At 47.5% G+C, this 26,288-nt stretch overlaps 7 protein-coding genes across 7 annotated transcripts; 5 read left to right on the top strand and 2 right to left on the bottom strand.

Moving 5' to 3' along the window:
• Positions 1-186: 186 nt before the first annotated feature.
• Positions 187-1,865, bottom strand: F4822DRAFT_219364 (uncharacterized protein). Its single transcript, XM_051453967.1, has 2 exons — positions 710-1,865; positions 187-649 (listed from the first exon to the last, which is right to left on the bottom strand). Exons 1-2 carry the CDS (start codon positions 1,743-1,745, stop codon positions 297-299), a joined length of 1,389 nt encoding a protein of 462 aa, XP_051315732.1. The 5' UTR covers positions 1,746-1,865; the 3' UTR covers positions 187-296.
• Positions 1,866-3,608: 1,743 nt separating this feature from the next.
• F4822DRAFT_400360 (FabD/lysophospholipase-like protein) lies at positions 3,609-6,339 on the bottom strand. The gene is made up of 3 exons (XM_051457850.1): positions 5,910-6,339; positions 5,251-5,827; positions 3,609-5,191 (listed from the first exon to the last, which is right to left on the bottom strand). Exons 1-3 carry the CDS (start codon positions 5,974-5,976, stop codon positions 3,892-3,894), a joined length of 1,944 nt encoding a protein of 647 aa, XP_051315731.1. The 5' UTR covers positions 5,977-6,339; the 3' UTR covers positions 3,609-3,891.
• Positions 6,340-10,844: 4,505 nt separating this feature from the next.
• F4822DRAFT_219276 (general substrate transporter) lies at positions 10,845-13,064 on the top strand. The gene is made up of 4 exons (XM_051453966.1): positions 10,845-11,027; positions 11,120-11,202; positions 11,263-11,426; positions 11,490-13,064. The coding sequence occupies exons 1-4, from the start codon at positions 10,979-10,981 to the stop codon at positions 12,787-12,789; spliced, it is 1,596 nt and encodes a 531-aa protein (XP_051315730.1). The 5' UTR covers positions 10,845-10,978; the 3' UTR covers positions 12,790-13,064.
• Positions 13,065-13,569: 505 nt separating this feature from the next.
• Positions 13,570-16,587, top strand: F4822DRAFT_219222 (uncharacterized protein). Its single transcript, XM_051453965.1, has 3 exons — positions 13,570-13,858; positions 13,909-14,312; positions 14,363-16,587. The coding sequence occupies exons 1-3, from the start codon at positions 13,766-13,768 to the stop codon at positions 16,488-16,490; spliced, it is 2,625 nt and encodes an 874-aa protein (XP_051315729.1). The 5' UTR covers positions 13,570-13,765; the 3' UTR covers positions 16,491-16,587.
• A 1,551-nt stretch (positions 16,588-18,138) lies between these two features.
• Positions 18,139-21,025, top strand: F4822DRAFT_428300 (glycoside hydrolase family 31 protein; the record flags this gene model as incomplete). The annotated part of the gene is made up of 3 exons (XM_051460889.1): positions 18,139-18,703; positions 18,776-19,173; positions 19,235-21,025. The coding sequence occupies 3 exons, from the start codon at positions 18,139-18,141 to the stop codon at positions 21,023-21,025; spliced, it is 2,754 nt and encodes a 917-aa protein (XP_051315728.1).
• Positions 21,026-22,300: 1,275 nt separating this feature from the next.
• F4822DRAFT_428299 (uncharacterized protein) lies at positions 22,301-23,719 on the top strand (the record flags this gene model as incomplete). The annotated part of the gene is made up of 2 exons (XM_051460888.1): positions 22,301-22,469; positions 22,557-23,719. The coding sequence occupies 2 exons, from the start codon at positions 22,301-22,303 to the stop codon at positions 23,717-23,719; spliced, it is 1,332 nt and encodes a 443-aa protein (XP_051315727.1).
• A 392-nt stretch (positions 23,720-24,111) lies between these two features.
• F4822DRAFT_400346 (alpha/beta-hydrolase) lies at positions 24,112-25,962 on the top strand. The gene is made up of 2 exons (XM_051457849.1): positions 24,112-24,452; positions 24,517-25,962. The coding sequence occupies exons 1-2, from the start codon at positions 24,246-24,248 to the stop codon at positions 25,399-25,401; spliced, it is 1,092 nt and encodes a 363-aa protein (XP_051315726.1). The 5' UTR covers positions 24,112-24,245; the 3' UTR covers positions 25,402-25,962.
• Positions 25,963-26,288: the final 326 nt, after the last annotated feature.

The following is a 26,288-nucleotide window of genomic DNA, read 5'->3' as shown; positions in this document are numbered from 1 at the left end:
GCACATATTTAACTCCGAACCATAAACTCAGGGACGATATGACTCATAAACCAAACTGGTATCGCTTATATTTCTAACCAGTTTTTTTGTCCTAACTCCGGCCAAGATCTATGTAGATATGTCCGCTTCGTTGTCCAAAAGACCCCTTTTAGTCCCGCTCTAATGACTAAGATATGAGTACAGATTGGGGGGGCATGTGATAATAATCCTCCACCATAGCATGCCGAAGAGAAAAAAAATCTGAAACAAACGCTGATGCAATATTACAAATCCATAAGAAAAAAAGCACTCCAACGTTATTCCATAGGTATCGTGTCCCCATCCACCCATGTCGTTGACGTGAGCCGCTTTTCTTGGATCACGCCTTGGTACTGGTAGTAACAGCGGCGCATGTCGCTCTGCTCCGACAACAGCACCAGAGATGGCTCATCGCCGACTTGCTCGGTGAGGCACGCGATGTCGGTACCGGCGTCCGCTTCGCCCACTTCTTGGGGTCCCTTCCACTCGTTGTCGTCTCCCTGCCAGACGGCCTGAATCTTGTTGCTAGCATCTTGATATAGGATCCAAGAGTTCGTTGTATTGCTGTTAGGCCGTCCGACAGAGAGAGCGGCTATCGCTGTACCTGCGGGAATGGTTACACTAGGGACCCCTATTCATACATGTTAGCAAGGAAACCAGCGCACTAGAAAAGGGGCGAAATTCTACATACCAGAGTGCCATGCGACTCCCGTATCATCACCACCGAATGAGAACACTGATAGACGCCCATCCTGGTCCCGGTATGCGATACCAGCTGCGTACGGGTCATTAAATGCTTTGACGACGGGAATCACCGCCAACCCTGTCCCGTCGTCACCGAGGGGTACCACATCCGGGTTGAACCAGCCGTTCAAAGTGTCGTTAAACCATCCTGCACCACGCGAGTCGAACACTTCGCGGCGGAATGTTAAGTCATTGCCCTGGAATATGACGTAGGGCCAGTACGCCGACATCCGCGATTTCTCGTGCACCGTAAACGCTGGTCGTTCCGTCTCTATGCTGTCGGGATTAGGAGCCGTCTCATCCTCGCCGAAATTGATACCTCGGAAGGTTGACGAGGAGTCTAGGTAGAACACCTCGAACTGCGGGAACACGAGGTATTGCGTCGCGGCGATAGGAGTCCCAGGTGCCGCGTCGGTTAGATCAGTGAAGACAAGAGGGGATGACCAGGAACCGCCTGCGCTACTCGTATATCGCGACGTCCGGAGCAGGTTGTCAGATCCTTGCCAGAAGAGGCGCGATGTGAAGCCGTTCCCGGTGAGACGGCGACCCGTTACCGAGAGTCGTGTCAGGGGGCGCACGGCGGTAGTGTTGACGACGGGACTTGTGCTGTTGCTATCGTTATTATTCGATGATGGTCCAGTTACCGAGTCCGCGTCGGCGGCAGCAGACTTAGAATTGCGGTCTAGCGCCTTGCTTCCCAGAACGCCGCCCACAGTCGCCCCGAGTATTATTGCGAGTGCGATTAGGGCGCCAATCAAAATGTACAGCTTTCTTCGGGAGCCATGCTCGAGCTTAGCGAGACGTAGACCCTCCTTGTCCGCTGCATAGGTGGGTGAAGGTGCTTCGTATTTGGCGGGCAAGGGAGCAGGTACAGGTACGGTTAGCTCTTGGTGAGGTGCTGGGACGAAGTATTTCTCTGTCATTGGGTAGGTGGCGGGGGCAACCTCGAGCCCAGGCTGTGAGTATCTCCTATTATCCGCCATTGTGTGTGTATGTGTTTATATACAGCAGCTGTATTTCGTTACACGTTTGTAGGTCATTACTGAGAATGTAGGAAAAATGTAAAAGAGGTTAAGAGAAAGAGACGAAATGCCTCAATGAGACCGTCACCGACGGAGCGGGCGACAGCGAAGAAAAAAGAAGGACAAAAGTTGGGGTTTTTTCTAGCTAGACGTTGTTAGGAAGTAAACAGGAAGATTGTGCTGTTAATTTAGAAATAAAATATTAAAAGGCCCGTCCGACAAGGTACTTGATACCAAAGATGAAATTTGACAAATGATCAAATTCAAAAGAATCATCGATGGTGAGGCCAGCAGATGAACACAAACTGAAGCGACGACACAATAGCACAGATCTAGATGCCACCGATGCCACCTGATCTTGGTTGATGCGTGGGAGAGGCGTTGCTCGTACGGCCAGAACGTTGATCTGTGCTATAGCACATACCATGACCAATAACCACCACGGTTCACCTTGACTGCCTTATGGCTCAAGCTCAGCGCGTATAGTTGATGTTTTGGAAAGAGGTAAGGATGCGGCGTAGCTGCAAATTAACCAATCAGGGTTGTCATTTTACCATTATTGCTATGTTCAGCTTCTGTCATGGAAGCAATTCCGCCTTGGCGGATCGCGCTGGTCCCCCTTGGTGGCCTGGGGATGGTAGGGTGGATTGAGAGGTCGCATTTTTCTTTCGAGAACATTACCCTATATATCGTGTAGCATAGTAACTCGTTGGTGGTTATTAGACTGGTCTTCAAAATATTATATATTAAACTGAATACGAATAGAATTGAGCTAGATTTTTTTAGCAAACGCTGTTAAGATGACTGAAGTATCGTTGATGTTTAGAGTTTGAAGTCTAATTGAATTAAGTTTAAACCCCTGACTCCATGTATCCCGCATGCCAAGACTCATAAACGAGCTTCCTGGTCGATTGCGGTTAGATTATTAAGAGTATACTACATGGATGCTGAATAATGGGCTGACTGAATAAGATTATAATCACACTCAACATATAGCAGGAATGGAAGAAGATGAACATTCGACGGAAGATACCGTATATATTTCCCGCATGTCACGGAACCCAAGATCCCGACCCAAGAGATTATTTCCTTCCTAGGTGAAAAGGAGCATTTCCGATACTCTTGCTAAACATGGATTGACTTCCTTGAAAAAATACTTACTCATCAATCGTGCTATAGAAGTCAAAGGTTGACCAGCTACCCATATCTATATAGAGTCTTCTTGAATGGCGAAGATGTTGGATATCCCTGATTGTTAATTATGATATATTGTGTATAGTTGAGTGTAGATCTACCAAACGCGACTGCAAGTAGACATGGTCATCTTCAGACGTCTGCCCAGTGCCCAATACGAAGCTATGTAGACTTGGCGTATTTGAGTAACATAGGAACTTAAGGATTTATGTTCAACAACGCCAGTTTAAACACGACAAATCCCTGGCCGGCGGGGCTGCACAGGATCGTAGATCGCTCATGTGACTGAACGAATGGAAGGATTCACCGAAACGGCCAAATCCGAATGTAGAGAAGATCTCATCACCATCGCGATATTGAAAACTTAGTTTCAAAACTCCAAGGAGCCAGACTATCTTTCCGAGCCCGACCGAAAACTAAGGGCACGAAATCCAGTTTCCTTTCATCCGTATTAAATCTTGCAGGATATAACGAGACCATCGTCACTACGTAGAAAGACTCAATCCGATAATTCAAATGCCATTTTCAGCCAGTAAAAACATGAGTTATCATAAGTAGCAAGTTAGCATCGTACGTTTGCAGTCACAACGCGCACATACTAACTAGCGGTGACGCAAACACCATTCGTCACTTCAAATCAACCAATCATTAAATACGTAGATCAATAAATATGCTATTATTTTCGTTAAGCGAAGAAAAAGGGGTATCCGTACATAAGTCTTGAGTCGCGGAACATTAAAAGCCAGAAGAAAATAAAATCATCACACACCACGGTGTATGTGCGGTGTTGTCAGTGGTATCATGAATCGTTAAGCCAGAGCCCGTGATATATCCCACGAACGCCAAATCAAAGCAGACCCCGCCCGAATATTGCAATGTTACCTTATATCTTGGTATCCCAGGTTAAACTTGATTATCTTTTCCTATATTCCGGTTTCCTTGCCATGTTGACTACTGGTGGAGGTGCATCGTCGTCTAAGGGATAGGGTGGCGGAATACTTCCACCGGTTGGACGTCGAGCGCCTTGGGCTTGCCTCTCAGGTAGGGGGGTCTTTGGAGGTAGTGGGGGTGGTTCGATGCGATGCGGCTGGAGTGGTTGCACCATGGCTTGTGGGATCGGGTCTCTTTGCTGTCTTCGTGGATACTCATCCGCTCCAGTGATGGCGATCTTGTCGCTACCCGCAGCGTTGCGATATTGTGCTGGTGTTGGTGCTGTCACGACTAGGCGATCAGGTTCATCATCGGGAGGTGGGGGCTTTACGGCCGATAATAAAGCGGGTGGTGACGGGACTTTTTGATATGGGCGTGTTACCATTTGAGGCGGAGAACCCGGGCCAGTGGAAGGCCGGGCGGTATCGGAGCCGCGGGATGGTGGTTGACTGCTCGGATTTGCGCCGGGTCCTGGGAGTGTAAGATGATCTATACCGGACTCATAGGATTGTCGACTAGATGGTGTACTCTTTGGTGGAAATGACGTGGGCATATCGCCTGGAAGCTCAACAGCCAACGGAGCATCTATAGAACCCATAGTCGGCTGCGCTACAATCTCAGGAACGTTGTGAGACATACTGTTGAGCCTTTCGGATCTCAGCTTTGCTCTGTGTATCTTGGCTAATTTTGTCGAAGATTCTTGAACCATCCTCTGTTCAGCCGCTCGAGATAGATACCTCTTCGTACCTGTACTAATTTCTCCTAATCGATCCCACTCGTTCATAGCGAACTCGCCAACTCCAATTTCGACATTGAATCGGTAGTAATTTTCGATGTTGACGCCCCGCTTTATTAAGAGTTCGTTCTTCATTTTCTCGTGGATTTCTTCGCAACCTTCCACCTTAGCGACCAGCTTCCGTCTCGCTTCTGCGAATTCCCCCATGAAACCCTCGTACCACACGTGTTGATTTTGCTCGGTGCCTTTTGGTCGTTTTCCAGTTCCTAAGCTAACAAAAACACCAACGTCACGTCCTGGCCACTCATTTACTGTTGCCTCGTCGAGCGCATAAGGGGATGGATTATAGGTTCCGGCACCATCATCATGGAATACTGTCTGTCCGATTTTTATCGGTTTGAACGCCAATCCTATCGCGCACGTCGCGCGTCCGGCCTCCCAAATCTTGCAGTCGTATTCCGGAGCAGGTTCTTTCCTCGAGTCATATGATCGCAAAAGCGCAGGATCTCCACCCCATGTCGTTCCTTTATACATGGCCGTAACGGCGCTACAATGATGTTAGTTGTTAGGTTACTTAAAAATCTAATCTGGTGGAACACTACTTACGTCTTCGTTCTATTTTCTCTCGAGTCGTACAATTGCGCGTCGGGATTTCCCCAGCCACCACCATTCCTCGGAAATAAGGATCGGGCCTGGCTTGTTGGACTACGACCACTGAAACTGACAGTACTTGCATTACTCTGATGTCGTTGTGGAATGCTGCTTCTAGCAGCACTAGAGCGAGAGACAGCAGATAACGGGCTAGCAAGGTCTGATGCGCCATCGTTTCCCTCATAGTCCGAAACAGTATGATCTCTGACAGCTTCCTTGATCGCGCGCTCGAGCATCGATGCCTTGAAAAGTGTTGATCGGTAGGGTATACCAGCGAAAGTCTTATCCGTCTCGAATACCATCCTCGTTAATCGGACGTAGAGTTCTTTGCATGTTTCCAGATCTAGTCGGAGGCGTCCCAGCATAAGGGCTATTAAACCGCCGGTTCCGGTTCCAACTATTAGATCGAAATGATCGCATGGTTTCGGTATTTGATCGCGTCGCGGAGCTTTACCCTCGATTTCGACGTAGGTTCGAAGCATTAATTCTTGTATGATAATAAACATGGAATAACCACGGACTCCTCCGCCATCTTCATTGCGATAGAACGCCTAAGTTAGTGCCTGAATTCAAGGTGTCTCGGTATGGCGGGGTAATCAGCAAGAATAACTTACCCAAGCTTAGAATCCTCAACGGAGGACCTTTAGTGGTATCCTTTCTTTTTAGATGTCCTTCGTCCATCTTTTCGGCACTTAGAAGTATCTATTCTCGTCTGCGCAGAGTTGTTGACGTCAAAAGTGTTAATTTGCGAATGAGATCGGGAAGATGATGTAGAGAAAATGCGTTGAGACAGGCCCCGCTGAGTTCGCTAGCTACCCTCGTCCTGTGACGACGTCAGACTCGACTGGGTTTATCTAGGCGAATTGAGTGTGACCGCGACGCCACCACCAAACCGGGAATTGAAAGAAGCGAATTTTTGTAAAGAAAGGTATTGATCGGGATCTGAATAGTTTCAGCAAAAAACAATACGGAAAAGTTTTCGAATTGGTAATCTTTTTCAGTGAACCAATCTAGAATAAAATGTTGATGTTAGACAAGCGCTTACGGCATTTAGTCAACAGCTTTTTAGGAGGCGAGACGATTACCAGTGCTAAGAAAGGCGCAAGTGAATTGTGTGGCTGAGCTACCATGAGCCGTTCATTCGAGTCACCACAATGAATGTTACTACTACTTTATACCGTGCTCTGATTTGTGTATATCTTACAAGTACCCACTACTTTGTGGTCTTCGGCAGGTACGGTTCCTGATTCCGGGGGTTCCAAGATGACCTATTTTTTCAGCACTAAATGGCCAACTTTAAAAACAAACTTGCAAACCACGTGCGGCACGTTAAAACCAAGGGTTTACCTTTTCTATCGTCCGCAATTCCAAAGCTGAAAATGTTAACAATGTATACTGACCTATACAATCAATTCAAATCGAGATTCGGTATGATTCTATTCGACTTGAGCCGATGAAGAATGCACGTCATATCAAATATCTAGATGCAGCAAGAATATGCATAATGTCTCCTCTTCCTGCTTTGGGCTCCCTCTTTTTATACGGCACATTAGAACCGAACTAATGCATTCATTGGGTATCATTTCCTATTAGCTTACCAGCTTACCCGTACGAACAAATACATCATTGATTATTGTGGCGGTGCAAATGCTTTTGTTGATGGTTGGCTGAGATAAAGGAGCTGAGATGATCGCATTGCCACTCAAATCGCAGTCAGATTTCCATCAGCTTCGTGTCTCTTATTCCGATAAGACCGACAATCTTCTTCATTCTTAGGTAATCATCAATAAATTAAACACGACAGTGAATTGGAGTAGCCATGACTGTGTACACTCGCTTCTAACTGAGATGGAGCGTTGGTAGGGGTTTATTACATTCGCTTGGTATGGGGATCTATGTTTAGTACTCCAGAGTTCCTCGTTTGTCGTTTGATAATTGCTTACTGGCCTACCCACAAAAGTTTTCCAGAACTTTTCCATGCAGAAGAATTGGATCATCTACGGATAGATATGGTATCAAGGATATCAAGATCCAAATGGTCCCAACAGGGGCTAGAACATGAATACCTTGTTGAACCAAGTTCCCCAGGGATGAGCATCGAATTTATACGACGCATGTGATTACGAATCAGCGTATCTGTGAAATTGACTCTGGAACTCTCCGATTAATTGTCGGTCGCTTGTGACGCGTCTGAGGCTATATATCTGAGTAACGGTCATATTTGCTCCCGATCGCCGTGGTTTCAAAGAATAGCCCAGTTGACGACCGAAATTACACAGGTCTGCCAGGTAATTAACTTACCAGGCAGTACTTGATCACACCAATGATGGGGCAGCTTCAATGTCAAACGCATACGAAAGCCTATTGTGTGACTCAGCTAAAGCCCCTTACAACAACGTGGGATATTCATGATTATTGAGTGTATAATAGATTCATCAATAATAAAAACCCACACCCTCCATCCCCCGTGGTATGTAGTCGGAACTTGGCCCGCAAACGTTAGCTATCGAAGTGTAAAATGAAAATCTCAGTTCGGACAATCCGCCGAATGCCAGAAGGTGAGTAAAGTCTCAGTTATTTCTGGAGCGTTTGAGATTCGCACAATAGCATTCCAATGGTAACATGGGGTGATGGTAAATTTAATTAACGCCCTTGAGTAATGTGAGCCTTACGGAAACATTGTAACATATAATCCAATTTCGAATTCGACAGAGTTGTAAACACGTTGATGACACAGCATAATTTCGTGATTTGTCGTCTTGACCGCTAGTCATCCATTTTGTCTGGCACATCTAGGTATGTATCTCAATATGTATGTGATCAAGATGATTTGACGTTCCACCTATATAGAATGCTATTGGCTTCTTTTCCACCTTGCATCAAATACGCGCAAACGACGGAACAGGCCCGAAAAATGAATATACACCTAGGTAATTCGGTACAACTCGGCATTGGTGTCTGTCACTGGTTGTAACTCGATCCTGTTGCTAGCATCTTCTAGTCTTCGTCTTTCTGGTGACACTAAAACAGAGGAATGCACAAAGAGTAGGCAAATAGGGCTGTCAGGAGGTTATAGGACGAATGCTTCGAATACTTAGCCTATTGCGCACTAGCGTCCAGAAAGGAAGCTGTTGCTTGCATTGGATCCTGGTCTGCCTGGTGTAGAGTAGGACTTGGAGGATTCAGGTTGTGCGACGTCGCGTCTCATGTTCCGCACCGCTCATTGTCCCATTCAACGAGCGTCTCCATATTCCTTCGGCTCCCTTTCCACGTGGACAAACGTACTGGCCTGACTTCGCGTTGATGCGGCTGAGCTATGGATAAGGTAGGTGGCGATTGTTTCTTTCAACTGGTCGAAGCATTACGGGTTACATTGAAAGTAACACCGATATCATGCCAAAGAGAAAGGGAGAACAAGTCCTCGTGGCCCGCAAACTAGAACACGTCCGCCGCCAACCGCAAACGTCTTTCATGCTTAGGTACTCACCTCCGGCTGCCACCACTTCGGCTCCGAGCAGTAAAGTCATTCTGTATCACCTCAATTAGTCAGAATACGGTGCAGGTAGAATTTGTCCTCCGACAGCTGAGGTGAGGGATTGCTTTTGCATGTACTGTATGTACATTTTATTTTATTGATTAGGAGAGCTACCAGGATCTTGTCGCTAATTTTTTCCGTTCGCTAGAGGCCCGCTGCGATGCGCACCTAGCCTTCGGGCTAATATTACGAGAAGTTGACTATGTCTCACTGGGTAGTCCGTAGTTAAAATAAAATAAAAATAAAATAAAATGTTACATCGGTCACAAGCAAGAAAAATAAAAAAGAAATAGCACAAAATAAAATGCATTAGGGCATTTTTAAAAGCATGTTAACATAAATTCCACGTGTGACAAACTGGTTCTGGACTCGTCGGGTACATACATAGTGCATATACATGAAGTACTTATGAATGTACATACGGCGTGGGAAGAGTCATGAATAATAAATCCGAGGATGAAAATCTCCGGATTTAGCGAACAAAGAACAATGGAGGAAAAAAATGGAGGAAAATGGATCAAAAGCTCCAACAAAATTACGAATTACCCCGAGGCTTTCCCCAGGAGGGGACCAGGGGTCCCTAGCTCTCCCCAAGTTCTATTCGGCCCGTGGTGGGGCTGCATAAATGGAGAGGAGCGAAAGGGGCGTCACCACTCGCAGTTCTTGCTATTTCTTCATAGGCCGTCTCGGCCACTGACATCATCCCACTATCAGGTGCAGATGAGTACCGGAGCCATCGTAATCTTATTATCCGTTAGTACTCGAAGCAACCTTCCGTCTGCGTCCTTCGAGAAATTGGCTGAAACAAATTTCGACAGCGAAAATGGAAATTCCATGAAATGCGACAACACGGTTGAGACAGTTACATAGGTAGATATTAGTATTCTTTCTGTTTTCTATCACTTTATTTTTCTTACCCCGGAATTCAGAAATTCTGGGGCGTGACAGATCAGATATGGTTGCATCCTCAGATGGAATTAGCGCACCCTCGCGTCCAACGGCTGCGGAGGAAACGTTTCTTACTCTACTATGTATACATGTCGACTGCTGATCCATAACCCCGATCAGACGAGTTGCGGATAAGTTTGCGTGAGAATGATTAACCAAAACCTCGGGATACGGTTGGTCGATGCTAAGCTAGAGGCTAAGACATCTGCATCCATGCGCTTTTCTTTCCCACCCCATTGACATTCCAGCGAACCAATCGTCGCTATCGTTCGCTGTTCCTCTTCCCGTGGGTTGGCCTGTTACCCGCATATGGCACGACCTGGAGTGCTAGTCCGCGTGTGACCTCCAGAAATTTTGTGGACAGGTCCACTGTCCTGGGAAGCTCGCTGCCACCTCGATTGGGCACAGTATGTACACGTACCACACGTACACTTTACATAGTACTTACATAGTACACACCTACCTAGCAGCCTACCTGAGAGGTACGTTACGAGCTCGCTCGGGCATTATGGTAGTTTGGGGGAGAAAATATCGACAGGTCCCGAACAAGGACAAATTAACATGGATAGACAACATGCTTGCTTCCCCTTGCTCCTCTAGCATTCCTTGATTCCTTGTCTCGTGACGGGATGGCCGGTCTTTTTAGCTTAGGCTGGAGACGGGCTCGATGGGTCTGCGCCGATTGCCTCAAAACGTCAATTCACCGTGAGCCGAGCCCAGTCCAAGGTGGACCTATTACAATCCAAGGATCCACGAATCTGGCATTGTGTACATCGGGGAAAGTCCCTTTCAATCAATGGAAACCCGTGTTGGTTGGAACCGGGGTTTTTCGAAAAGTCCCAATGTACCTCTTCACCACTCACCATTTTCTCGGGCGCTGCACCGCAATCTACCCCGGGGAGGGACGCCACAGAACTTGGAAGGTCCAGTGACCACCAATGTGCTTTGTTCCTAGGTTCCTAGAAAAAAAAAATCAAAGGACTAGGATCCTGGGAAACTTTCACCACTCGAATCCTGGCCACCCCCAGGCGACACCCCTTTTGCATATAATAATGGATCGACCTCGCTTTCAACTCTTCGATCTTCCCTCTTGACTTGTTGCTTTTATTAGTGCTCCTCCCTCACCGCACCTAATAGATCCCTAATCACACCTAATTACTCTTATGTGTCGCTAATAGGCCACGCGAGGTCTTAGACATCATGAAGAAGTTTGGCAACATTTATCTCATCGCGGCTACGTCCGTCATAGGTAAGCTTACCTACCCGCCTTGTAAAAAGGCTAACTTTGTTATATCTGTAACCTCGTTGTCGTTGCTTGATACTAATATTATAACTAATTAGGTGGTGCGCTTTTTGGTTTTGATATCTCTTCTATGAGTGCTATCATCTCCACTGACCCCTACAAATGTCAATTTAACCAGCAAGTTAGTTTTACCTGAGCCGAATTCTCGTTTCTTCCGGCGCTATACTAACAGCAACCATAGGGCAACGACCCAACAACTGGCCGATGCCGTGGACCCGATGATGTCGTGCAGGGTGGAATTACCGCTGCCATGCCTGGTGGTTCTTGGCTTGGCGCTCTCATCTCTGGTATTCTGACTGATGCGGTTGGTCGAAAGACCTCTATCCAAATTGGTGCTATCATTTGGTACGCATTCTACAGTACAATCTAACCAGCTCCAGAATTGCTCTAACAATTTCCGTTTTACAGGGTTATCGGCTCGATTATTGTTTGCGCTTCCCAGAACATCCCTATGTTGATCGTCGGTCGTATCATCAACGGTCTAAGTGTGGGTATCTGCTCTGCCCAGGTTCCTGTCTACATTTCCGAACTCTCGCCGCCGTCGAAACGAGGTCGACTCATTGGTATGCAACAATGGGCAATTACTTGGGGTATCGCAATTATGTTCTTCGTGTGCTACGGTAGCAGTTTCATCAACGGCAAGGCTGCTTTCCGTCTGCCATGGGGTCTACAAATGATTCCGGCTGGTCTTCTATTCTTCGGTCTTATGGTACTTCCCGAATCACCCCGTTGGTTGGCGAAGCATGATCGTTGGGAGGAGGCCAAGGAAGTGCTCATTCTCGTCCACGGCCACGGCGACCCTCACTCGCAATTGGTTGCAAGAGAAATGGCTGAAATTAAGGAAGTGGTCGACTTCGAGCGCCAAAACGCCGACGTTTCTTACATTGAGCTATTCCGACCCAAGATGATTAACCGAACTCATATTGGTCTCTTCACGCAAATATGGTCTCAACTCACTGGTATGAACGTCATGATGTACTACATTTCTTACATCTTCACCATGACTGGCTCGGCTGGTGGCAACGACACTCTGCTTTCCAGTGGTATCCAATTCATTATCAACGTCGTTATGACTATCCCCGCCCTTATCTGGCTCGACAGGTGGGGTCGTCGCCCGACGCTCCTAGTTGGTGCGTTTTTCATGACCCTCTGGCTCTGCATCAACGCTGGTTTGTTCGCCGTATACTCCCACGACCCGGCCCCCGGCCAATTCGATACCGCCGCCATTTCCATGGTCATTGGTGGTAAGCCCGCCAAGGCTGTTATTGCCAGTACCTACCTGTTCGTGGCCTCCTACGCACCTACGTGGGGTCCCGTCTCCTGGACGTACCCGGCCGAGCTCTACCCGCTACGTGTCCGTGGTAAGGCTGTGGCTCTTGCTACATCTGCCAACTGGGCTTTCAACTTTGCCCTCGCCTACTTTGTTCCCCCTTCATTCGCTACCATTACCTGGAAGACCTACGTCCTATTCGCTGTATTCTGTTTCTCTATGTTCTGGCACACTTTCTTCATGTTCCCCGAGACTGCCAACAAGACTCTTGAGGAAGTTGCCGCTATCTTCGAAGACAATGGCCCCGGCTCCATCAAGAACATTGGTGTCCCGGCCTGGAAGACTCACAACGACCGCTCTATCGTTAGACTTGAGCGCAACCTTGCCAGCTCTGAGGAGAAGATTGGCATTGAACATACTGCCGAGGCTAAGATGTAAAGACTTGGGAGATGCATGCATTGGGAAAGGTGGTAGAGGGGATGGGTTGTTGGTTCGGCGCTGCTTGGGCATTTAAAGGATTCCTACATTATTAAATGGGAATTGAGCGAGACGACATAAACGTTTGGGAACATAAAATGTTTGGATTCCCCCGTTTTGAAATTAGTGTGTTGATAAGGACGGACAGCCTGGAACATAACTTTCATTCCTCAAGGAGTTGATAAGGAAGGTAAATAAGTTGGTGGTGATATTATACCCAGAAATGAATATGAATTATTCTCAATCATTTATCTAACTTTTTATCTACTTATCATTTATTCATTGCACAATGTCGAGTAAAATGCCTAAGTTAATTTGAGTTTGAAGATATGTAATGTATGTTTTAGGCTAGGTGGTTTTGTCTCTGGTGTTCGATCCTTCTAAACTACCCAAACCATCAGAACTCTGTTGTTTCTGCATAAAACAACAGCCCAACTGAATAACACGCCTCGGTACCAATTGCCAATTCGCGTCGGCTAGCTGGTCTTACTAAAAACAAACGAGGCGCGGGCTATTTTCCTTGAGTTTTCTTTAGTAATGATCGGAAGCTTAAGGAAGGTGGACGTAGGTGGCTCGGATATATAGATATTGATCTATAAACGCCTAAGTGTAAACGTATTAAGCATAGTAGTGGGGAATCCTGAAGCTTTGATTGGTTGACGATAAGGTTCATATGCACATAACAAGAAGGCTAGAGTAGCAGGGGTGATCTCCTAGAGATGGGCGCGGGCAAGGCTGATGGGGTAAAGTTGTATGGTGTAGCCTGACATTCCCAATACCTTCCCATCGCGCCTGTTCCATGATCTCTCTTTAGCATCATTGGCGTTCCTTATCACTGTGTATATGATTTCCAATTATTAACTTCTTGCGATTCATATTATTATTCCCATTCCTACTGCGAGTTCTCGCTGTCTCTTGCCGCCAATTGAGACTTCCGATGGATCAGCCGGCGGCTAAGAAAAGAAGGCTGGCTCCTAAGATCGATGCTCAAGCTAGTCCTCCCCATCCGCTTCCTTTTCCTCCCGAACCTGTAGGTAGACTCAAGGGAATGATTGTATAGTTGAGGACTCACGTCAATAGGCTCAGCCCGCGCAACCACATTACCAAATATCCGAGGCGCTTCCACCGCCCCCTCCTCCAGAGAGACATGAATTCGAATCCTTCGCGAGGCATCTCCAGGATGCCGCTATGCTTATATATGGACAAACACAAAAGTCGCCCTATAATAAGGCTTCCGTACTTATCCTGCGGTGGGAAGACGACAGTACCGTCGAACACGACCTCGTCGCTTTCGAGCAAGTCCTTCGCGATCGATATAATTACCGCACCGAACGTTTCGATATACCTACGAGCCCCAATCCTAGCGTTAAGTTGGGTGTTCGAATGTCGTCTTTCCTAGAGAATGCGGCGTCCGACCATCTCATGATAATATACTACGCGGGGTACGCTTACGTAGGAGTGGATAACCAAATTTATTGGGCAAGGTGGGTTGCTATTTACAAGTACGAGGAGGCATACTCTAACATATCCTCAGCGCATCGAGCAAAAATTCGAAGTTGAAATGGAATGGGTTTCGCTGTCTCTTCGACGAGGCGCAATCCGACATACTTTTACTTCTTGATACCTGTGCCACACCAGAACCGCCGACACCCGATAAGAGCAGTATTAAGCAAGTTATTGCAGCGAGCACCCCCGAGCATTATTCTAAGGATTCTAACTTACGATCATTTACATCTCATGCCACAGAAGCACTTGCTAAGTTTAGTGCTGGTAGACCATTTACACCTGAACATTTATATCACGAAGTTGCTTATCAGAGGCAACAAGAATTGATACAAGCATCGGGTTTAACTAATGGGGCCAGCAAGAGTATACTATTTACTGAAAAGCTACCTGTGATATATCATATAAATTCAGGCAAAAGCCAAGGTATACCCTTGGCTCCTCTTCTACGAGCTGAGGCGCAGTCGCGGTCCCCGCAAGTGGGCATTAACGGGGATGCCCAGCTACTGAGAACGCCCCAAGGAGAACCTATTATCCACCCAAGCGCAGTCGCCGATTTGATATTTGACGAACCGAGGGTTTTGGTATGCACGACTTTTGTTGGCGAAGCCAGTCCCGACATGTCTTCATTTAATCATTGGCTTCATAATACTCCAGCGATTGCTTCGAAAATTGCCGTAGAAGGCATATTCCTCGGACCACCTACAATGTTGCTTATATCAATGCCAGTTCCAGTCTGGAATGTTGTTCAGCATGATAAAGTCTGCTGCTTCTTAGGATATGTGAACTCTCATAATATGACGCATCTTTATAATCGATTGGTGAGATCCGCTTCTGTCAATAAGGCGTCGGCGAAGGATATGGAGGACGGATGGATGCTTCTTGAGGCTCGGGAGGTGGCTGTGAATACAACACCAATTGCTCGCCGGCACGAACTTCCTACCCATACACACGCTCAATTACGCCCAGAAACACCAATTCGTTCCGAAAGCATGGGAAGGATTGAACAGACGAACTTACCCCAATCATCTACTTCTAATATGCCATATACCAACTTGACACCTAGCAACACCATACCGAATAAGAACGAGGTTGAGGATTCGGCTGAGATGCAGGAAGCCGCTGAGCAGCTTAAGCTTCTCAGCCACGTCCGACATCTAAGTAACGACAACGGTTCTAGTGCACATTCACGATCAAAACATGGGGATCATACAGTACCCAATAAACATGACGAAAATTCATCACATGAATCTGGAGCAGACGAAACACCATATAATCTCGAATTTACACCATCGGCACGGCCTAAACAACAGCGTCGGTCAGTCCAGAAACAAACACCGAAACAAGAAACTCGCTGTAGTCATTGTAGTCATGCTCCCTTCAAAGATTATTCGTCATTACGTAAACATATCGCTGCCGCTCATACTCGACCATTTCCTTGCGCTTTTGCTTTTGCTGGTTGCACAAGCACATTTGGATCTAAAAATGAGTGGAAAAGACATATCGCTTCACAACATTTATGTCTACAATATTATCGATGCTCAGCCTGTCCACAGAGTACAGTTGAGGGTAAAGGTAACGAATTTAATCGCAAGGATCTATTTACGCAACATCTCCGCCGGATGCACGCCCCTTTTGCTATTAAGAAGGCCATTGCTAAGGGTGATAGTAAATTACAAGGGGATTGGGAATCGCATGTTAAAGACATGCAACAGACATGTCTTGTTACGAGAAGACAGCCTCCACAGAGATCCTCTTGTCCCAAGCCGGACTGCGCGAGTGTTTTTGAAGGACCCACCTCTTGGGATGAATGGACTGAACACGTCGGTAGACATATGGAGAAGGGCGAAGCGGGCCGGCTTGGCGTTGACAGCATGTTGGCAAAATGGGCCCTAGATGAGGGTATAATCGAGCGTAAAGACGGCAGTGAATATCGACTCTGTACCGGAACCAGCGCCAATGCCGAGCGAGACTCGACCGGCAACAATGCTGGGTATCAATCGGACGGAAATAAGCGAGATAAAGACCGAGACCGGGACGGTCGAGACCATGATCGAGACCGAGATCAAGATCAAGATCGGAACGGAGATCGGGACCAAGAAGACCGCACGATAGTAGCTGCAAGCACAATGGTGGATAAAATGGACGTGGACGAATGACATTTAGGTATATCTTAAGGGCTCTACACATATAAACCAAAACATACAGAAGAGGGAAAAAAAACAAATCAAAATTTAACCCGGGAGCGCATTATGGGGGAAAATTGACGGTGCCTCAAAAGCGGGAGGCGTAAAAGGGAGCGGGCGGCTAACTACTTAGCTATCTAACGAATTTCCTTCTATTTATCATCCGGATGTACCCAAACATACTAGAAGATGATGCGCCACGATTTCTTTTACCTACCTATCTAACGTTTTTTGACGTCCGAATCTATTCAAAGCGCAACGTTATAGGGACGAATGTACGACTATATACCACATTTTTATTATACTTTATTTTGAAGATAGCATGTATGTATGCCTTCTTATGGATCGGAAATGGAATCGGAAATGTTTATTAGGTATTGGTTGGTTTATTTGCTTTTGCGCGATAGAGATGGAGATGGGTACGGGTAACGAAGCGACGGGGAGAGGAGGGTAGCATAGTTTGATGATTATCTACGTTAGGCATTTAGGCGTGAAGCATTTACTAGGTTCGGATTGTGTATATATATCGGCTCGATCAACTCGAGGGTTATATAGTCTCTTTCTTGCCTATACTAGTTACAATGTATGTGATGATTTTGATATTTGTTCGGGTTTGCATATGAGCGCTAGAGAGCTTGCTACCTTGCTGGGTGCACTCGAGGTTTAGCGCCTATAACAAGGTATCTTCGCTAAATGACGGTCTGTTTCCGAGGCGCTTCTACACCAGATCAACTCGGGATACTCGGCGAAATTACACTCTTGACTTGGGACTTTTTGTTCATCAATAGCGTTGTGGAGAGGAGCCCAACCTGGTATAATTCTCCACATTATCATTTTAAACTGGGCAAACAAGCTTAAAATTGGGGGAGACTATACACGGACTAGACCGGCTCTAACCCGCGTTCGTGTTGGCACCGAAGCAAACCCAGGCCTGAACAGAATAGCGTGGAATTGCTGCGGGGAAATTCGGTGCGGAGATTATTATGGGGCGTGGTGAGGAGAAGGTACGCAGGTACTTTGGTCAAAAGCAAAAGGTCCGGGGAAGCTCCGCAAAAGCGCCGCTGTTGAAGCTGAACTAATTCTTTCTCATCTCCACTCCGCTCATCTTACTTTGGTACCCAGATTTTCTATCATCATCATACAGCACGACAGCAGGGCGGCCGAGGGAACGCCGAGAGCCGAGGACAGTATGGTGGTACTATGTGTTTATGTACTTGGTTTCGTACTGTGTGTTCGTTCGTTAAAGGAACCCTACAGCCCTATGTATACTGCTAGACGCCAAGCGCTCGCGCCCAGAACCGCGATATCGCCAGCGGCCTTATCTAATGCGCAGAGAGGCGCCGTCGCGATGGTTCGAGCGGAGTAGCCGTCGGAATGTTGGGGTAAGTCCAAGTGCTTGCGGGGGAGGGCCAAGTGTTGTTAGTTCGTTCACGATACTACGTCGTATTATGAGATAGGGATTCCATCCTTCGAGTGAAGTTTACTCTTTTTCTGTTATAAGTTCTAGAACGAAACCACATCTGCGGGTGCAAAATGTGATGTGATGTCCCTTACGCCAATCCCACGTGGAGAACGTCAAGCTTGTTGGTAACACAAACTGTGTTACGCGTCCGTGCTCGAAATGGCTGGTTACTTGTTGTTTATGGCCGCTGCGGCCTCGGCTGCTGTTGTTGCGAAAAGAGACTATCCGGGCGATGACCCTCTTGCGTCCTGTCCTGGTTATACCGCGTCGAATGTCATTAAGACGGCTTCGGGTTTGACCGCTGATTTAACGTTGGCTGGTGAGGCTTGCAATGTTTACGGTACCGACCTTAAGGACTTGACTTTGGAGGTTTCATACGACACAGAGACGCGACTTCATGTCAAGATTCAAGATGCTGCCAATGACGTCTACCAGGTTCCTGAATCTGTCTTCCCTCGACCACCGGGCCAAGGCTCCGACGAAGCACAATCTGCGTTGAAGTTTGATTATAAAGAAAGCCCATTCTCTTTCACCGTGTCTCGTTCGGGTTCGGGAGAGGTTCTATTCGACACGTCGGCCGCCAGCTTGGTGTTTGAATCGCAGTACTTGCGCCTGAGAACGAAGCTACCCGAAAATCCGAGTCTATATGGACTTGGCGAGCATTCGGACCCCTTCATGCTCAATGCGACTGACTATATCCGCACATTCTGGTCGCAGGATGCATGTATGTATCACCGTGATTCGGGATTCTGAGGTTTTCACTTATGGAAACGATTGCTAATTTGCGCAATTATAGACAGCGTTCCTGAAGGATCGAACTTGTATGGAAACCACCCCGTGTACTATGAGCACAGAGAAACAGGCACACATGGCGTGTTCTTCCTGAATTCAAATGGTATGGACATCATGATCAACAATACAGCCGAGTCCGGGCAATACCTCGAATACAACACCCTTGGTGGGGTGCTTGATTTCTATTTCGTCTCTGGTCCGAGTCCCGTAGAAGTAACGCAGCAATACTCTGAGATTGTGGGTCTGCCCGCGATGATGCCGTACTGGGGTTTCGGCTTCCACAACTGCCGATACGGATATCAGGATGTTTTCGATGTCGCTGAGGCTGTCTACAACTATAGTCAAGCTGGAATCCCGTTGGAAACAATGTGGACCGACATCGATTACATGTATCGCCGAAGAGTGAGTCCTTATCTCAATTGACCATGAATCGACGACTTGATTATTAACGAATGATAATTAGGTATTTTCGCTAGACCCCGATAGATTCCCGTTACACAAAATGCGCGAGTTGGTCGACTATCTACATGCTCACAACCAGCATTATGTTGTTATGGTGGATCCAGCAGTGGCTTACCAAGACTTCCCCACCGCTTTCCAACGAGGTGTTGACGATAACATTTTCTTGCTTCGTCAGAACGGCTCAGTCTGGAAGGGTGTTGTTTGGCCTGGTGTAACCGCATTCCCCGATTGGTTCTCGGCAAATGTTAGCGATTATTGGAACAATGAGTTCTCTATCTTCTTCTCGCCCGATAATGGAGTTGACATCGACGCTCTCTGGATTGACATGAACGAGCCGTCCAACTTCCCATGCTACTTCCCCTGTAGCGATCCGGACGCCTCTGCTGTGGGTTATCCGCCAGAACCGCCGCCAGTGAGATCTCCTCCCCGACCTCTGCCCGGTTTCTCCTGCGACTTCCAACCAGAAGGTACCAATTGTGCCAAGACTCAAGTGAGATTTTTGGAGATCCGCGACAGCACACCCCGAGCCTACTTTGACAATCTTGTTATTTCACCACGACAAACAGAGGGCGAACAGAAGGGACTTCCCGACAGGGATCTCCTGTTCCCCAAATACGCGATCCACAATAAAGCTGCGAATGCGGACAGCTGGAATGCGGCAGAGGGTGGAATCTCTAACAAGACCGTGAATACCGATGTGATTCACCAGAACGGCCTAGCCATGTACGACACGCACAATTTGTATGGTTCAATGATGTCTCTTGCCTCCCACGAGGCTATGCTTCAAAGACGCCCCACCGTTAGACCTATGATTATTACTCGTTCAACCTTCGCCGGAGCCGGTACTAAGGTGGGCCATTGGCTTGGCGACAACCTTTCGTCATGGCACCACTACAGACTTGCCATCCGAAGCATGATGGCTTTCGCTTCCGTCTATCAGGTACCAATGGTCGGTGCCGATACGTGTGGGTTCGGTGATAACACGACGGAGCAGCTATGTGCACGGTGGGCAGCTCTCGGTGCCTTCTCCCCTTTCTACCGTGTACACAACAGTCTTGACTCGATTTCACAAGAACTTTACCGCTGGGAAACCACTACTCAAGTGGCGCAAAGATTCATCGGCATCCGCTATCAACTTCTTGACTATCTCTACACGTCCCTGCACACCCAAACACTTGACGGTACACCAATGGTCAACCCGCTATTTTATCTTTACCCGCAGGATAAGAACACTTACTCCCTGGACTTACAGTACTTCCTTGGCCCATCGCTACTTGTAGCACCCGTCACTGAGGAAAATAGCACAAGTGTTGATGTGTACCTACCCGACGACAATTTCTATGATTGGTATACGCACGAGCAAGTTGTCGGAGAAGGAAAGAGTATTACAGTCGAGAACCAGGAATGGACTGACCTACCACTGTACCTGCGAGGTGGAGTGATCGTCCCGCTACGCGCCGAATCCGCGATGACCACCACCGAGCTACGAACGAAGCCATTCGAGATCATAGTACCGGTAGGCAAGGACGGCAAGGCAAGTGGTCAACTATACCTGGATGATGGTGTTAGCATCGAGCAAGCCGCGACAAGCGATATCAAGTTCGATTATGCCGACGGCGTGCTTTCAATCAATGGTACCTTCGGCTACAAGACGGACGAGCTTCGCATCACGAAAGTCACGTTCTTAGGTGTCGGCGGCAAGTCCAAATGCAAGCGCGCTGCCAAGAGCGTCATTAGCGTGGATGTTGATAGACCTCTTACCGAGGCCTTTACCGTCGAGGCTAAGGCCTAGTCAACGAAAAAGGGGAACGACCATTGAAAAAAATATAGAGCTATTCTGAAGTCAACTGTATGCATATTAGACCGATTTACATAATGTATATATTTGTAAATTAATTGTCAATGTTTTAAGTCTGCTAGCCTACCAGCTCTATTCCTTTGTACCTGAATATCTCCATGCATACAGATTTAGTCAAAGGATTTCCTAAAACATACACCTGGAAGATATTCGTTCGCTGACGCCGATTAATAGGGCGGATTAATTGCGACCCTAGGCGCGCGATAAACCGTTTAAGACTGCCGAAATTAGACATCCTCCGCTATCGCCTCCGATGTTATCGGAAATATGTACAGGCGGCCTCATCCGGGCAACATCTCGGTAGCGGAAACGGAACGAAATGACAGTCCAAGCCATCGGGTTCAATCCTGCAATCAGAGGGAGCTCCCCACGGGGTTTTTGCGTGATATTCCTGGGGAAGCCCTGCTTCTGACACCGAGACCGGTAGTACACATAGCCTGGACCGTCCGATACCGAATGTGTTTACGGATTCTAATACAGAATTTGGTTTTAGGTTAACTCGTAATTATTAATCATGAGATAAGGCATAGGAGCTTGGTATTATGTTATAGGATTTATCTTGGGAAAGTCGACTAGGCACCTAGACTGGTTGGGTGTCTAAGGTACCTAAGAGATAGGATGAACTGAACGATATTATTGAATAATCTGGGGAGATAATAGTTGGGTCATAAGGACCGATAGGATAACGGCATGGCAACGGATATATGGGAGATGGTCGTTCCTTTTATTTGCAGACTCGGTTACCCAAAGCTATGGAAGGGCTTTCCTGTGTAACGAAGCCATCTGACACGTAAAGTACCTTGCTACCTCTCCCAAGGAGTAAATCAATAATTTCCTTTCCTCACCGATTCGTGAAATTTAATCGCCACAGCGAAACCAGAAAAGGGAATTACACTAATCTGTGTTGCGGGGGTGATTGGCCCCGTGTTGCTCATTGTGTCGCCCAAGTGCCGCTGGCAAACAATTTTCGTGACGGGTACTCATTACAACTATCTAGCTGAGACGTCGTTTAAAAAAGACCTAGCAGTCCCCAGATTGATCGGGGTGTGGCAACCCTGAGTTTGTGGTCTTTTTTCTTGTTTCGGCCTGGACCTCTTCGCACCCATACTCTTTTGTCGCGTCCAGGGCAATCTATCCCTCGTTCTCGAGTCACTTACCCTTAATATCTACTCCAATATTACTGGAGTCTGACACATAAGACCCGGCAACATGGAAGAGGAACTAGACCTCGATATTTCAAATGGGACGTGCTACTATGGCCCAGATAAGCAAGCTCACGACGATTACATACCTTGTGGTAACGTCGCCGCCCATCATTGGCATTGTTGTGTCGGAGGGGATATCTGCTTAGAGGAGCTGGCATGCTACCAGAGGAAATGTAATAAGACCAAGCTCTCCTGTTAGATTCTCGCAGTAGCATAAATGCGCTAACAATAGTGCGTTCCAGATGATCTTACATACATAGCCGGCTGTACTGACCCGGATTACAACGATTCGGCATGCTTCCAAAAACAACAGTTCGACGACCAGCAATACGTAGGGCTTGTGCGTTGTGACGGATTAGATGCTGATGTATGGGTGGGATGCACCGAGACGGATAAAGTGGTCGGCGAGAAGACGCCAGCTCCGTGTACGTGTACCGACGATGACGACCGCCTTTTCAGAGATAAGACAAGGATAGAGGGTCTCGGACAGCTTCCGACGAGTATCAGCGGCACAATTTCGTGGTATAGTGGCATGGGGCCAAGATGGACGGTAGTAGGCACCGCTGCGACAGATCCAGCAATGATCATCTGGCCAACAGCTGATGAACTAACGACGGTCGGGCCAGTAGTATTGTCAACCTCAACATCAACTTCAACGTCGACATCTACCTTAACATCAGCATCAGCATCAACCCCAGAATCGACACCAACACCATCGTTTACTATAGATCCAGACCCAAGTTGGGACCCACCTAGTACCCCATTCTCAACAACATCCTCATCGAGCGGTAGCCCCGTCATCATCCCTCCCACAACCGAACCCGATCCGTCAACCGCAACCACCACATCCGGGCCAACCCTCTCCAAAGGAACACAAGCCGGCATCGCAGTCGGTTCAGCCGGCGGTGCCCTACTCATCGGGTGCCTCGTATACCTCTTCTACTACCTACGCAAGCGGCGCAACAAACCTCCCCATAACGGCATAGGCGAAGCCGGTTCCTCAAGCGACAACCCCCAAACCTTTCTCTCAGCTCCGACACAACAGGCGTTCTACTCACCAAACAATCACAGTCTAGCCGCCGCGAACGATCAACCGGCTACCGTCGGACCTATGCGAGATGATAATTATAACTCCGCGGTTGCGACCGTGAGGCGGGAACCTGTACGGCGCGAGAGTAGTACATTGAACGCGCCGTCGAGCATTTCGCAGGGCTCTAGGTCACCATTGTCACCTTCGTCGCAGTTTCACGCGTATAATCCGCTAGTACATGGGAATTACGCCGAGGGGCGTGATATGGTTTCGCCGATGAGTCCTGGTGCTACTACCATGACTGGGAGTGGGGTTGGGACGCCGGGGGGAGGAGTAGAGAAGGATAAGGAAAAGGATTCGGCGCCAGCGGTTATCCATGAGCTGGAGGGTTGATTGAGAGCCGACCTATTTTATGGCGTGACGATGCGATGGCGAGAAAGGTGGTTGGTGATGCACGGCTGGGATGGGAGATGAGTAGAACGAAAGGGATCATGGCTTTGGTAAAGACAAGCAGGCAAACGGCGTTGTTTGGTGTTTGGAGAGTTCAAAGCCGTTTTGTCTCTCATGAAACGGGTTTTTCGGTTTCTGCTTTTATCTATGTATTTCACTTACCTACTACGTGGGTCATCGTTGATTTTATTGAGAGTATTGTTGCTGAGGAGAAGGAAGAAGGGAAAGAAAGTCACTGTCGTTTGCTAGTTGATCGATCGGAGAAGTTCCGATACGGCCTATTCGCATAGGTCGTCTAAATAAATGTTTAAGCAATAAGTGGGGTATGCGTATATACACTCTATTATACCTTCTATGTGCATATCTTACATGCATCGGCTGTCGTCCGACGTGTTACTCGTACCTTACTGCCTAACTTTCTTCATCAAATATTTATATCTTGTCTATCAAATCAAACTGACTGGTAATAATGGCGGATATTATAGGAACGGATACTTCCCCTGCCCATCGGCGGGAGGTGTTCTATGCGGGTGGACAATACGTACCCGATGCCGATGGAGCACATTCACTACAGGGACAGATGTATGTCGAGCGGCTCATTCCCGTAGAAGTCAAAAGCAACACAAATAGACCGTTTCCAATAGTATTTATCCATGGAGCTACACGGTCGGGGATGGTCAGTTATTCCAAACGAAATCTTATTCTCTTGGGTATAGTATGCGTGTACTGACTTTGACTAGGACTGGTTGACGAAGCCCGATGGGCAACTGGGCTGGGCTTCGTATTTCTTATCTCAGGGGTTTGAATGCTATTTAGTCGATCTACCATATCGTGGTAGAAGTCCATGGTATCCGGGTAACGGGAAAATGATGGTATATCCAGCTGAACCCATCATGAGTTCATTCACAGCTTGCAAGGACCAAGGTACATGGCCTCAGGCGAAACTGCATACCCAGTGGCCTGGCGCAGGTGTCAAAGATGACCCGATATTCGACCAATTCTATGCCTCGGGACTCCAAATCCTGGACGACGTCACGGAACAAGAGAAGGTGTCTCAAGCCGCCTGTGCCGCGTTGCTAGATCGTATCGGAAAGCCAGTCATATTGCTCGGTCATTCGGCCGGTGGTTCAGTTCCTTGGCTTGCCGCGGATATCCGCCCAAACTTGGTGGAAATGATTATAGCTATTGAGCCGACCGGCCCTCCATTCTCCAAATGGGGTGTCAGGCCTGGACCAGGCGCTGCATACGGCATCACTAATGCACCTCTCATCTACGATCCCCCGGTGGCGGATCCGGAGAAGGATTTCGTGAAGACGGTTATCGCAGCACCAGCCGCTGAACTTACGGATTGTAACGCCCAAGCCGAATCCCCGCCTCCACGACAGCTAATTAACCTAATAGACAGAAAGGTGTTATTGGTAACGGCACAAGCATCGTATCACTCGCAGTATGATTGGGGCACTTTTCGATACTTAAAACAAGCCGGGGTCAAAGACGTAACTCACCTGAAATTGGAAGAGAAGGGGCTTTATGGGAATGGCCATATGATGTTTATGGAGAAGAACAGCGATGAAGTGGCTGCTGAGTTATTAATATGGATTGATGAATACCAGTCAACAGCATAAAGAAGATATTCGGTATATACGATGTCTGTTTTTTATGATGTCGTTTTGGTAAAAGGCTTGCCCTGTGATGTGGAACAAATATCGCTATCTTGGGTTCCGGCCTGCTATAAATAAAGATAATAGGTGATCGCTATGTGGCTCTAGTAGGTGATTCTAGTGAGCGAAACGAGGACATTAACACTCTGTTTATCTTCCACTAATTTGATATCTTAGCGGATATATCGCTGAAATATAGTGGACCTAGCGGGCGACTATAGCGCACCTATATAAGGCGCTCTGATAGAGCTATTCGGCCTGTCGCAAGCCTCGTAGGCTCCCTGGAAATCCTCCTAATGCTAGCGCCTAATTCAGTGCGGGGTTAACACATAGGTAGCCGGTAGGGCACGCTTCGGATTAATAGCGCATCAGTGTAAAGGCCTTGATAGCAGACCAGGCCCGCTCGTCTAAACACGCTCTCTACACTGTCATTACACCAGCTTATGGCGGACACAAGTAAGTGCTACAGTGGCTACATTAAATACCTAGGTACCTAGGTAGGCTTCACGCCGATATATTACAGGGAGTTTCTTGGAAAGTATGCGTCGCAACCCACTATATTTATAGCAGATCTTGGCGCAATAATCCCTCTATCCACAGCGCAACTTTGCCCCCCCTCTAACCCAAAAAACCAAAAACCATTATCTTATAGGGCTTACCGCTGAACCCAGGCTTCATTGACTTGCGAAGCCCCCGCTAAGGCACCGCAGAATCCAGACAGTAATAGACTATAGCTTGTCAATACGGCGACATTATAAATCATCAGCGCCTATTTCTCTATCGTATAGCGGTTTGAATGTCTAGCGCGGCTACTAGTGTTTTAATACATGCGCTCGCATATAAACGTCGCT

The sequence above is a fragment of the Hypoxylon trugodes genome, assembly GCF_022578975.1.
Source record: "Hypoxylon trugodes strain CBS 135444 unplaced genomic scaffold F4822scaffold_4, whole genome shotgun sequence".
Lineage (NCBI taxonomy): Eukaryota > Fungi > Ascomycota > Sordariomycetes > Xylariales > Hypoxylaceae > Hypoxylon > Hypoxylon trugodes.
This window is presented reverse-complemented; position numbering and strand designations above follow the sequence as displayed.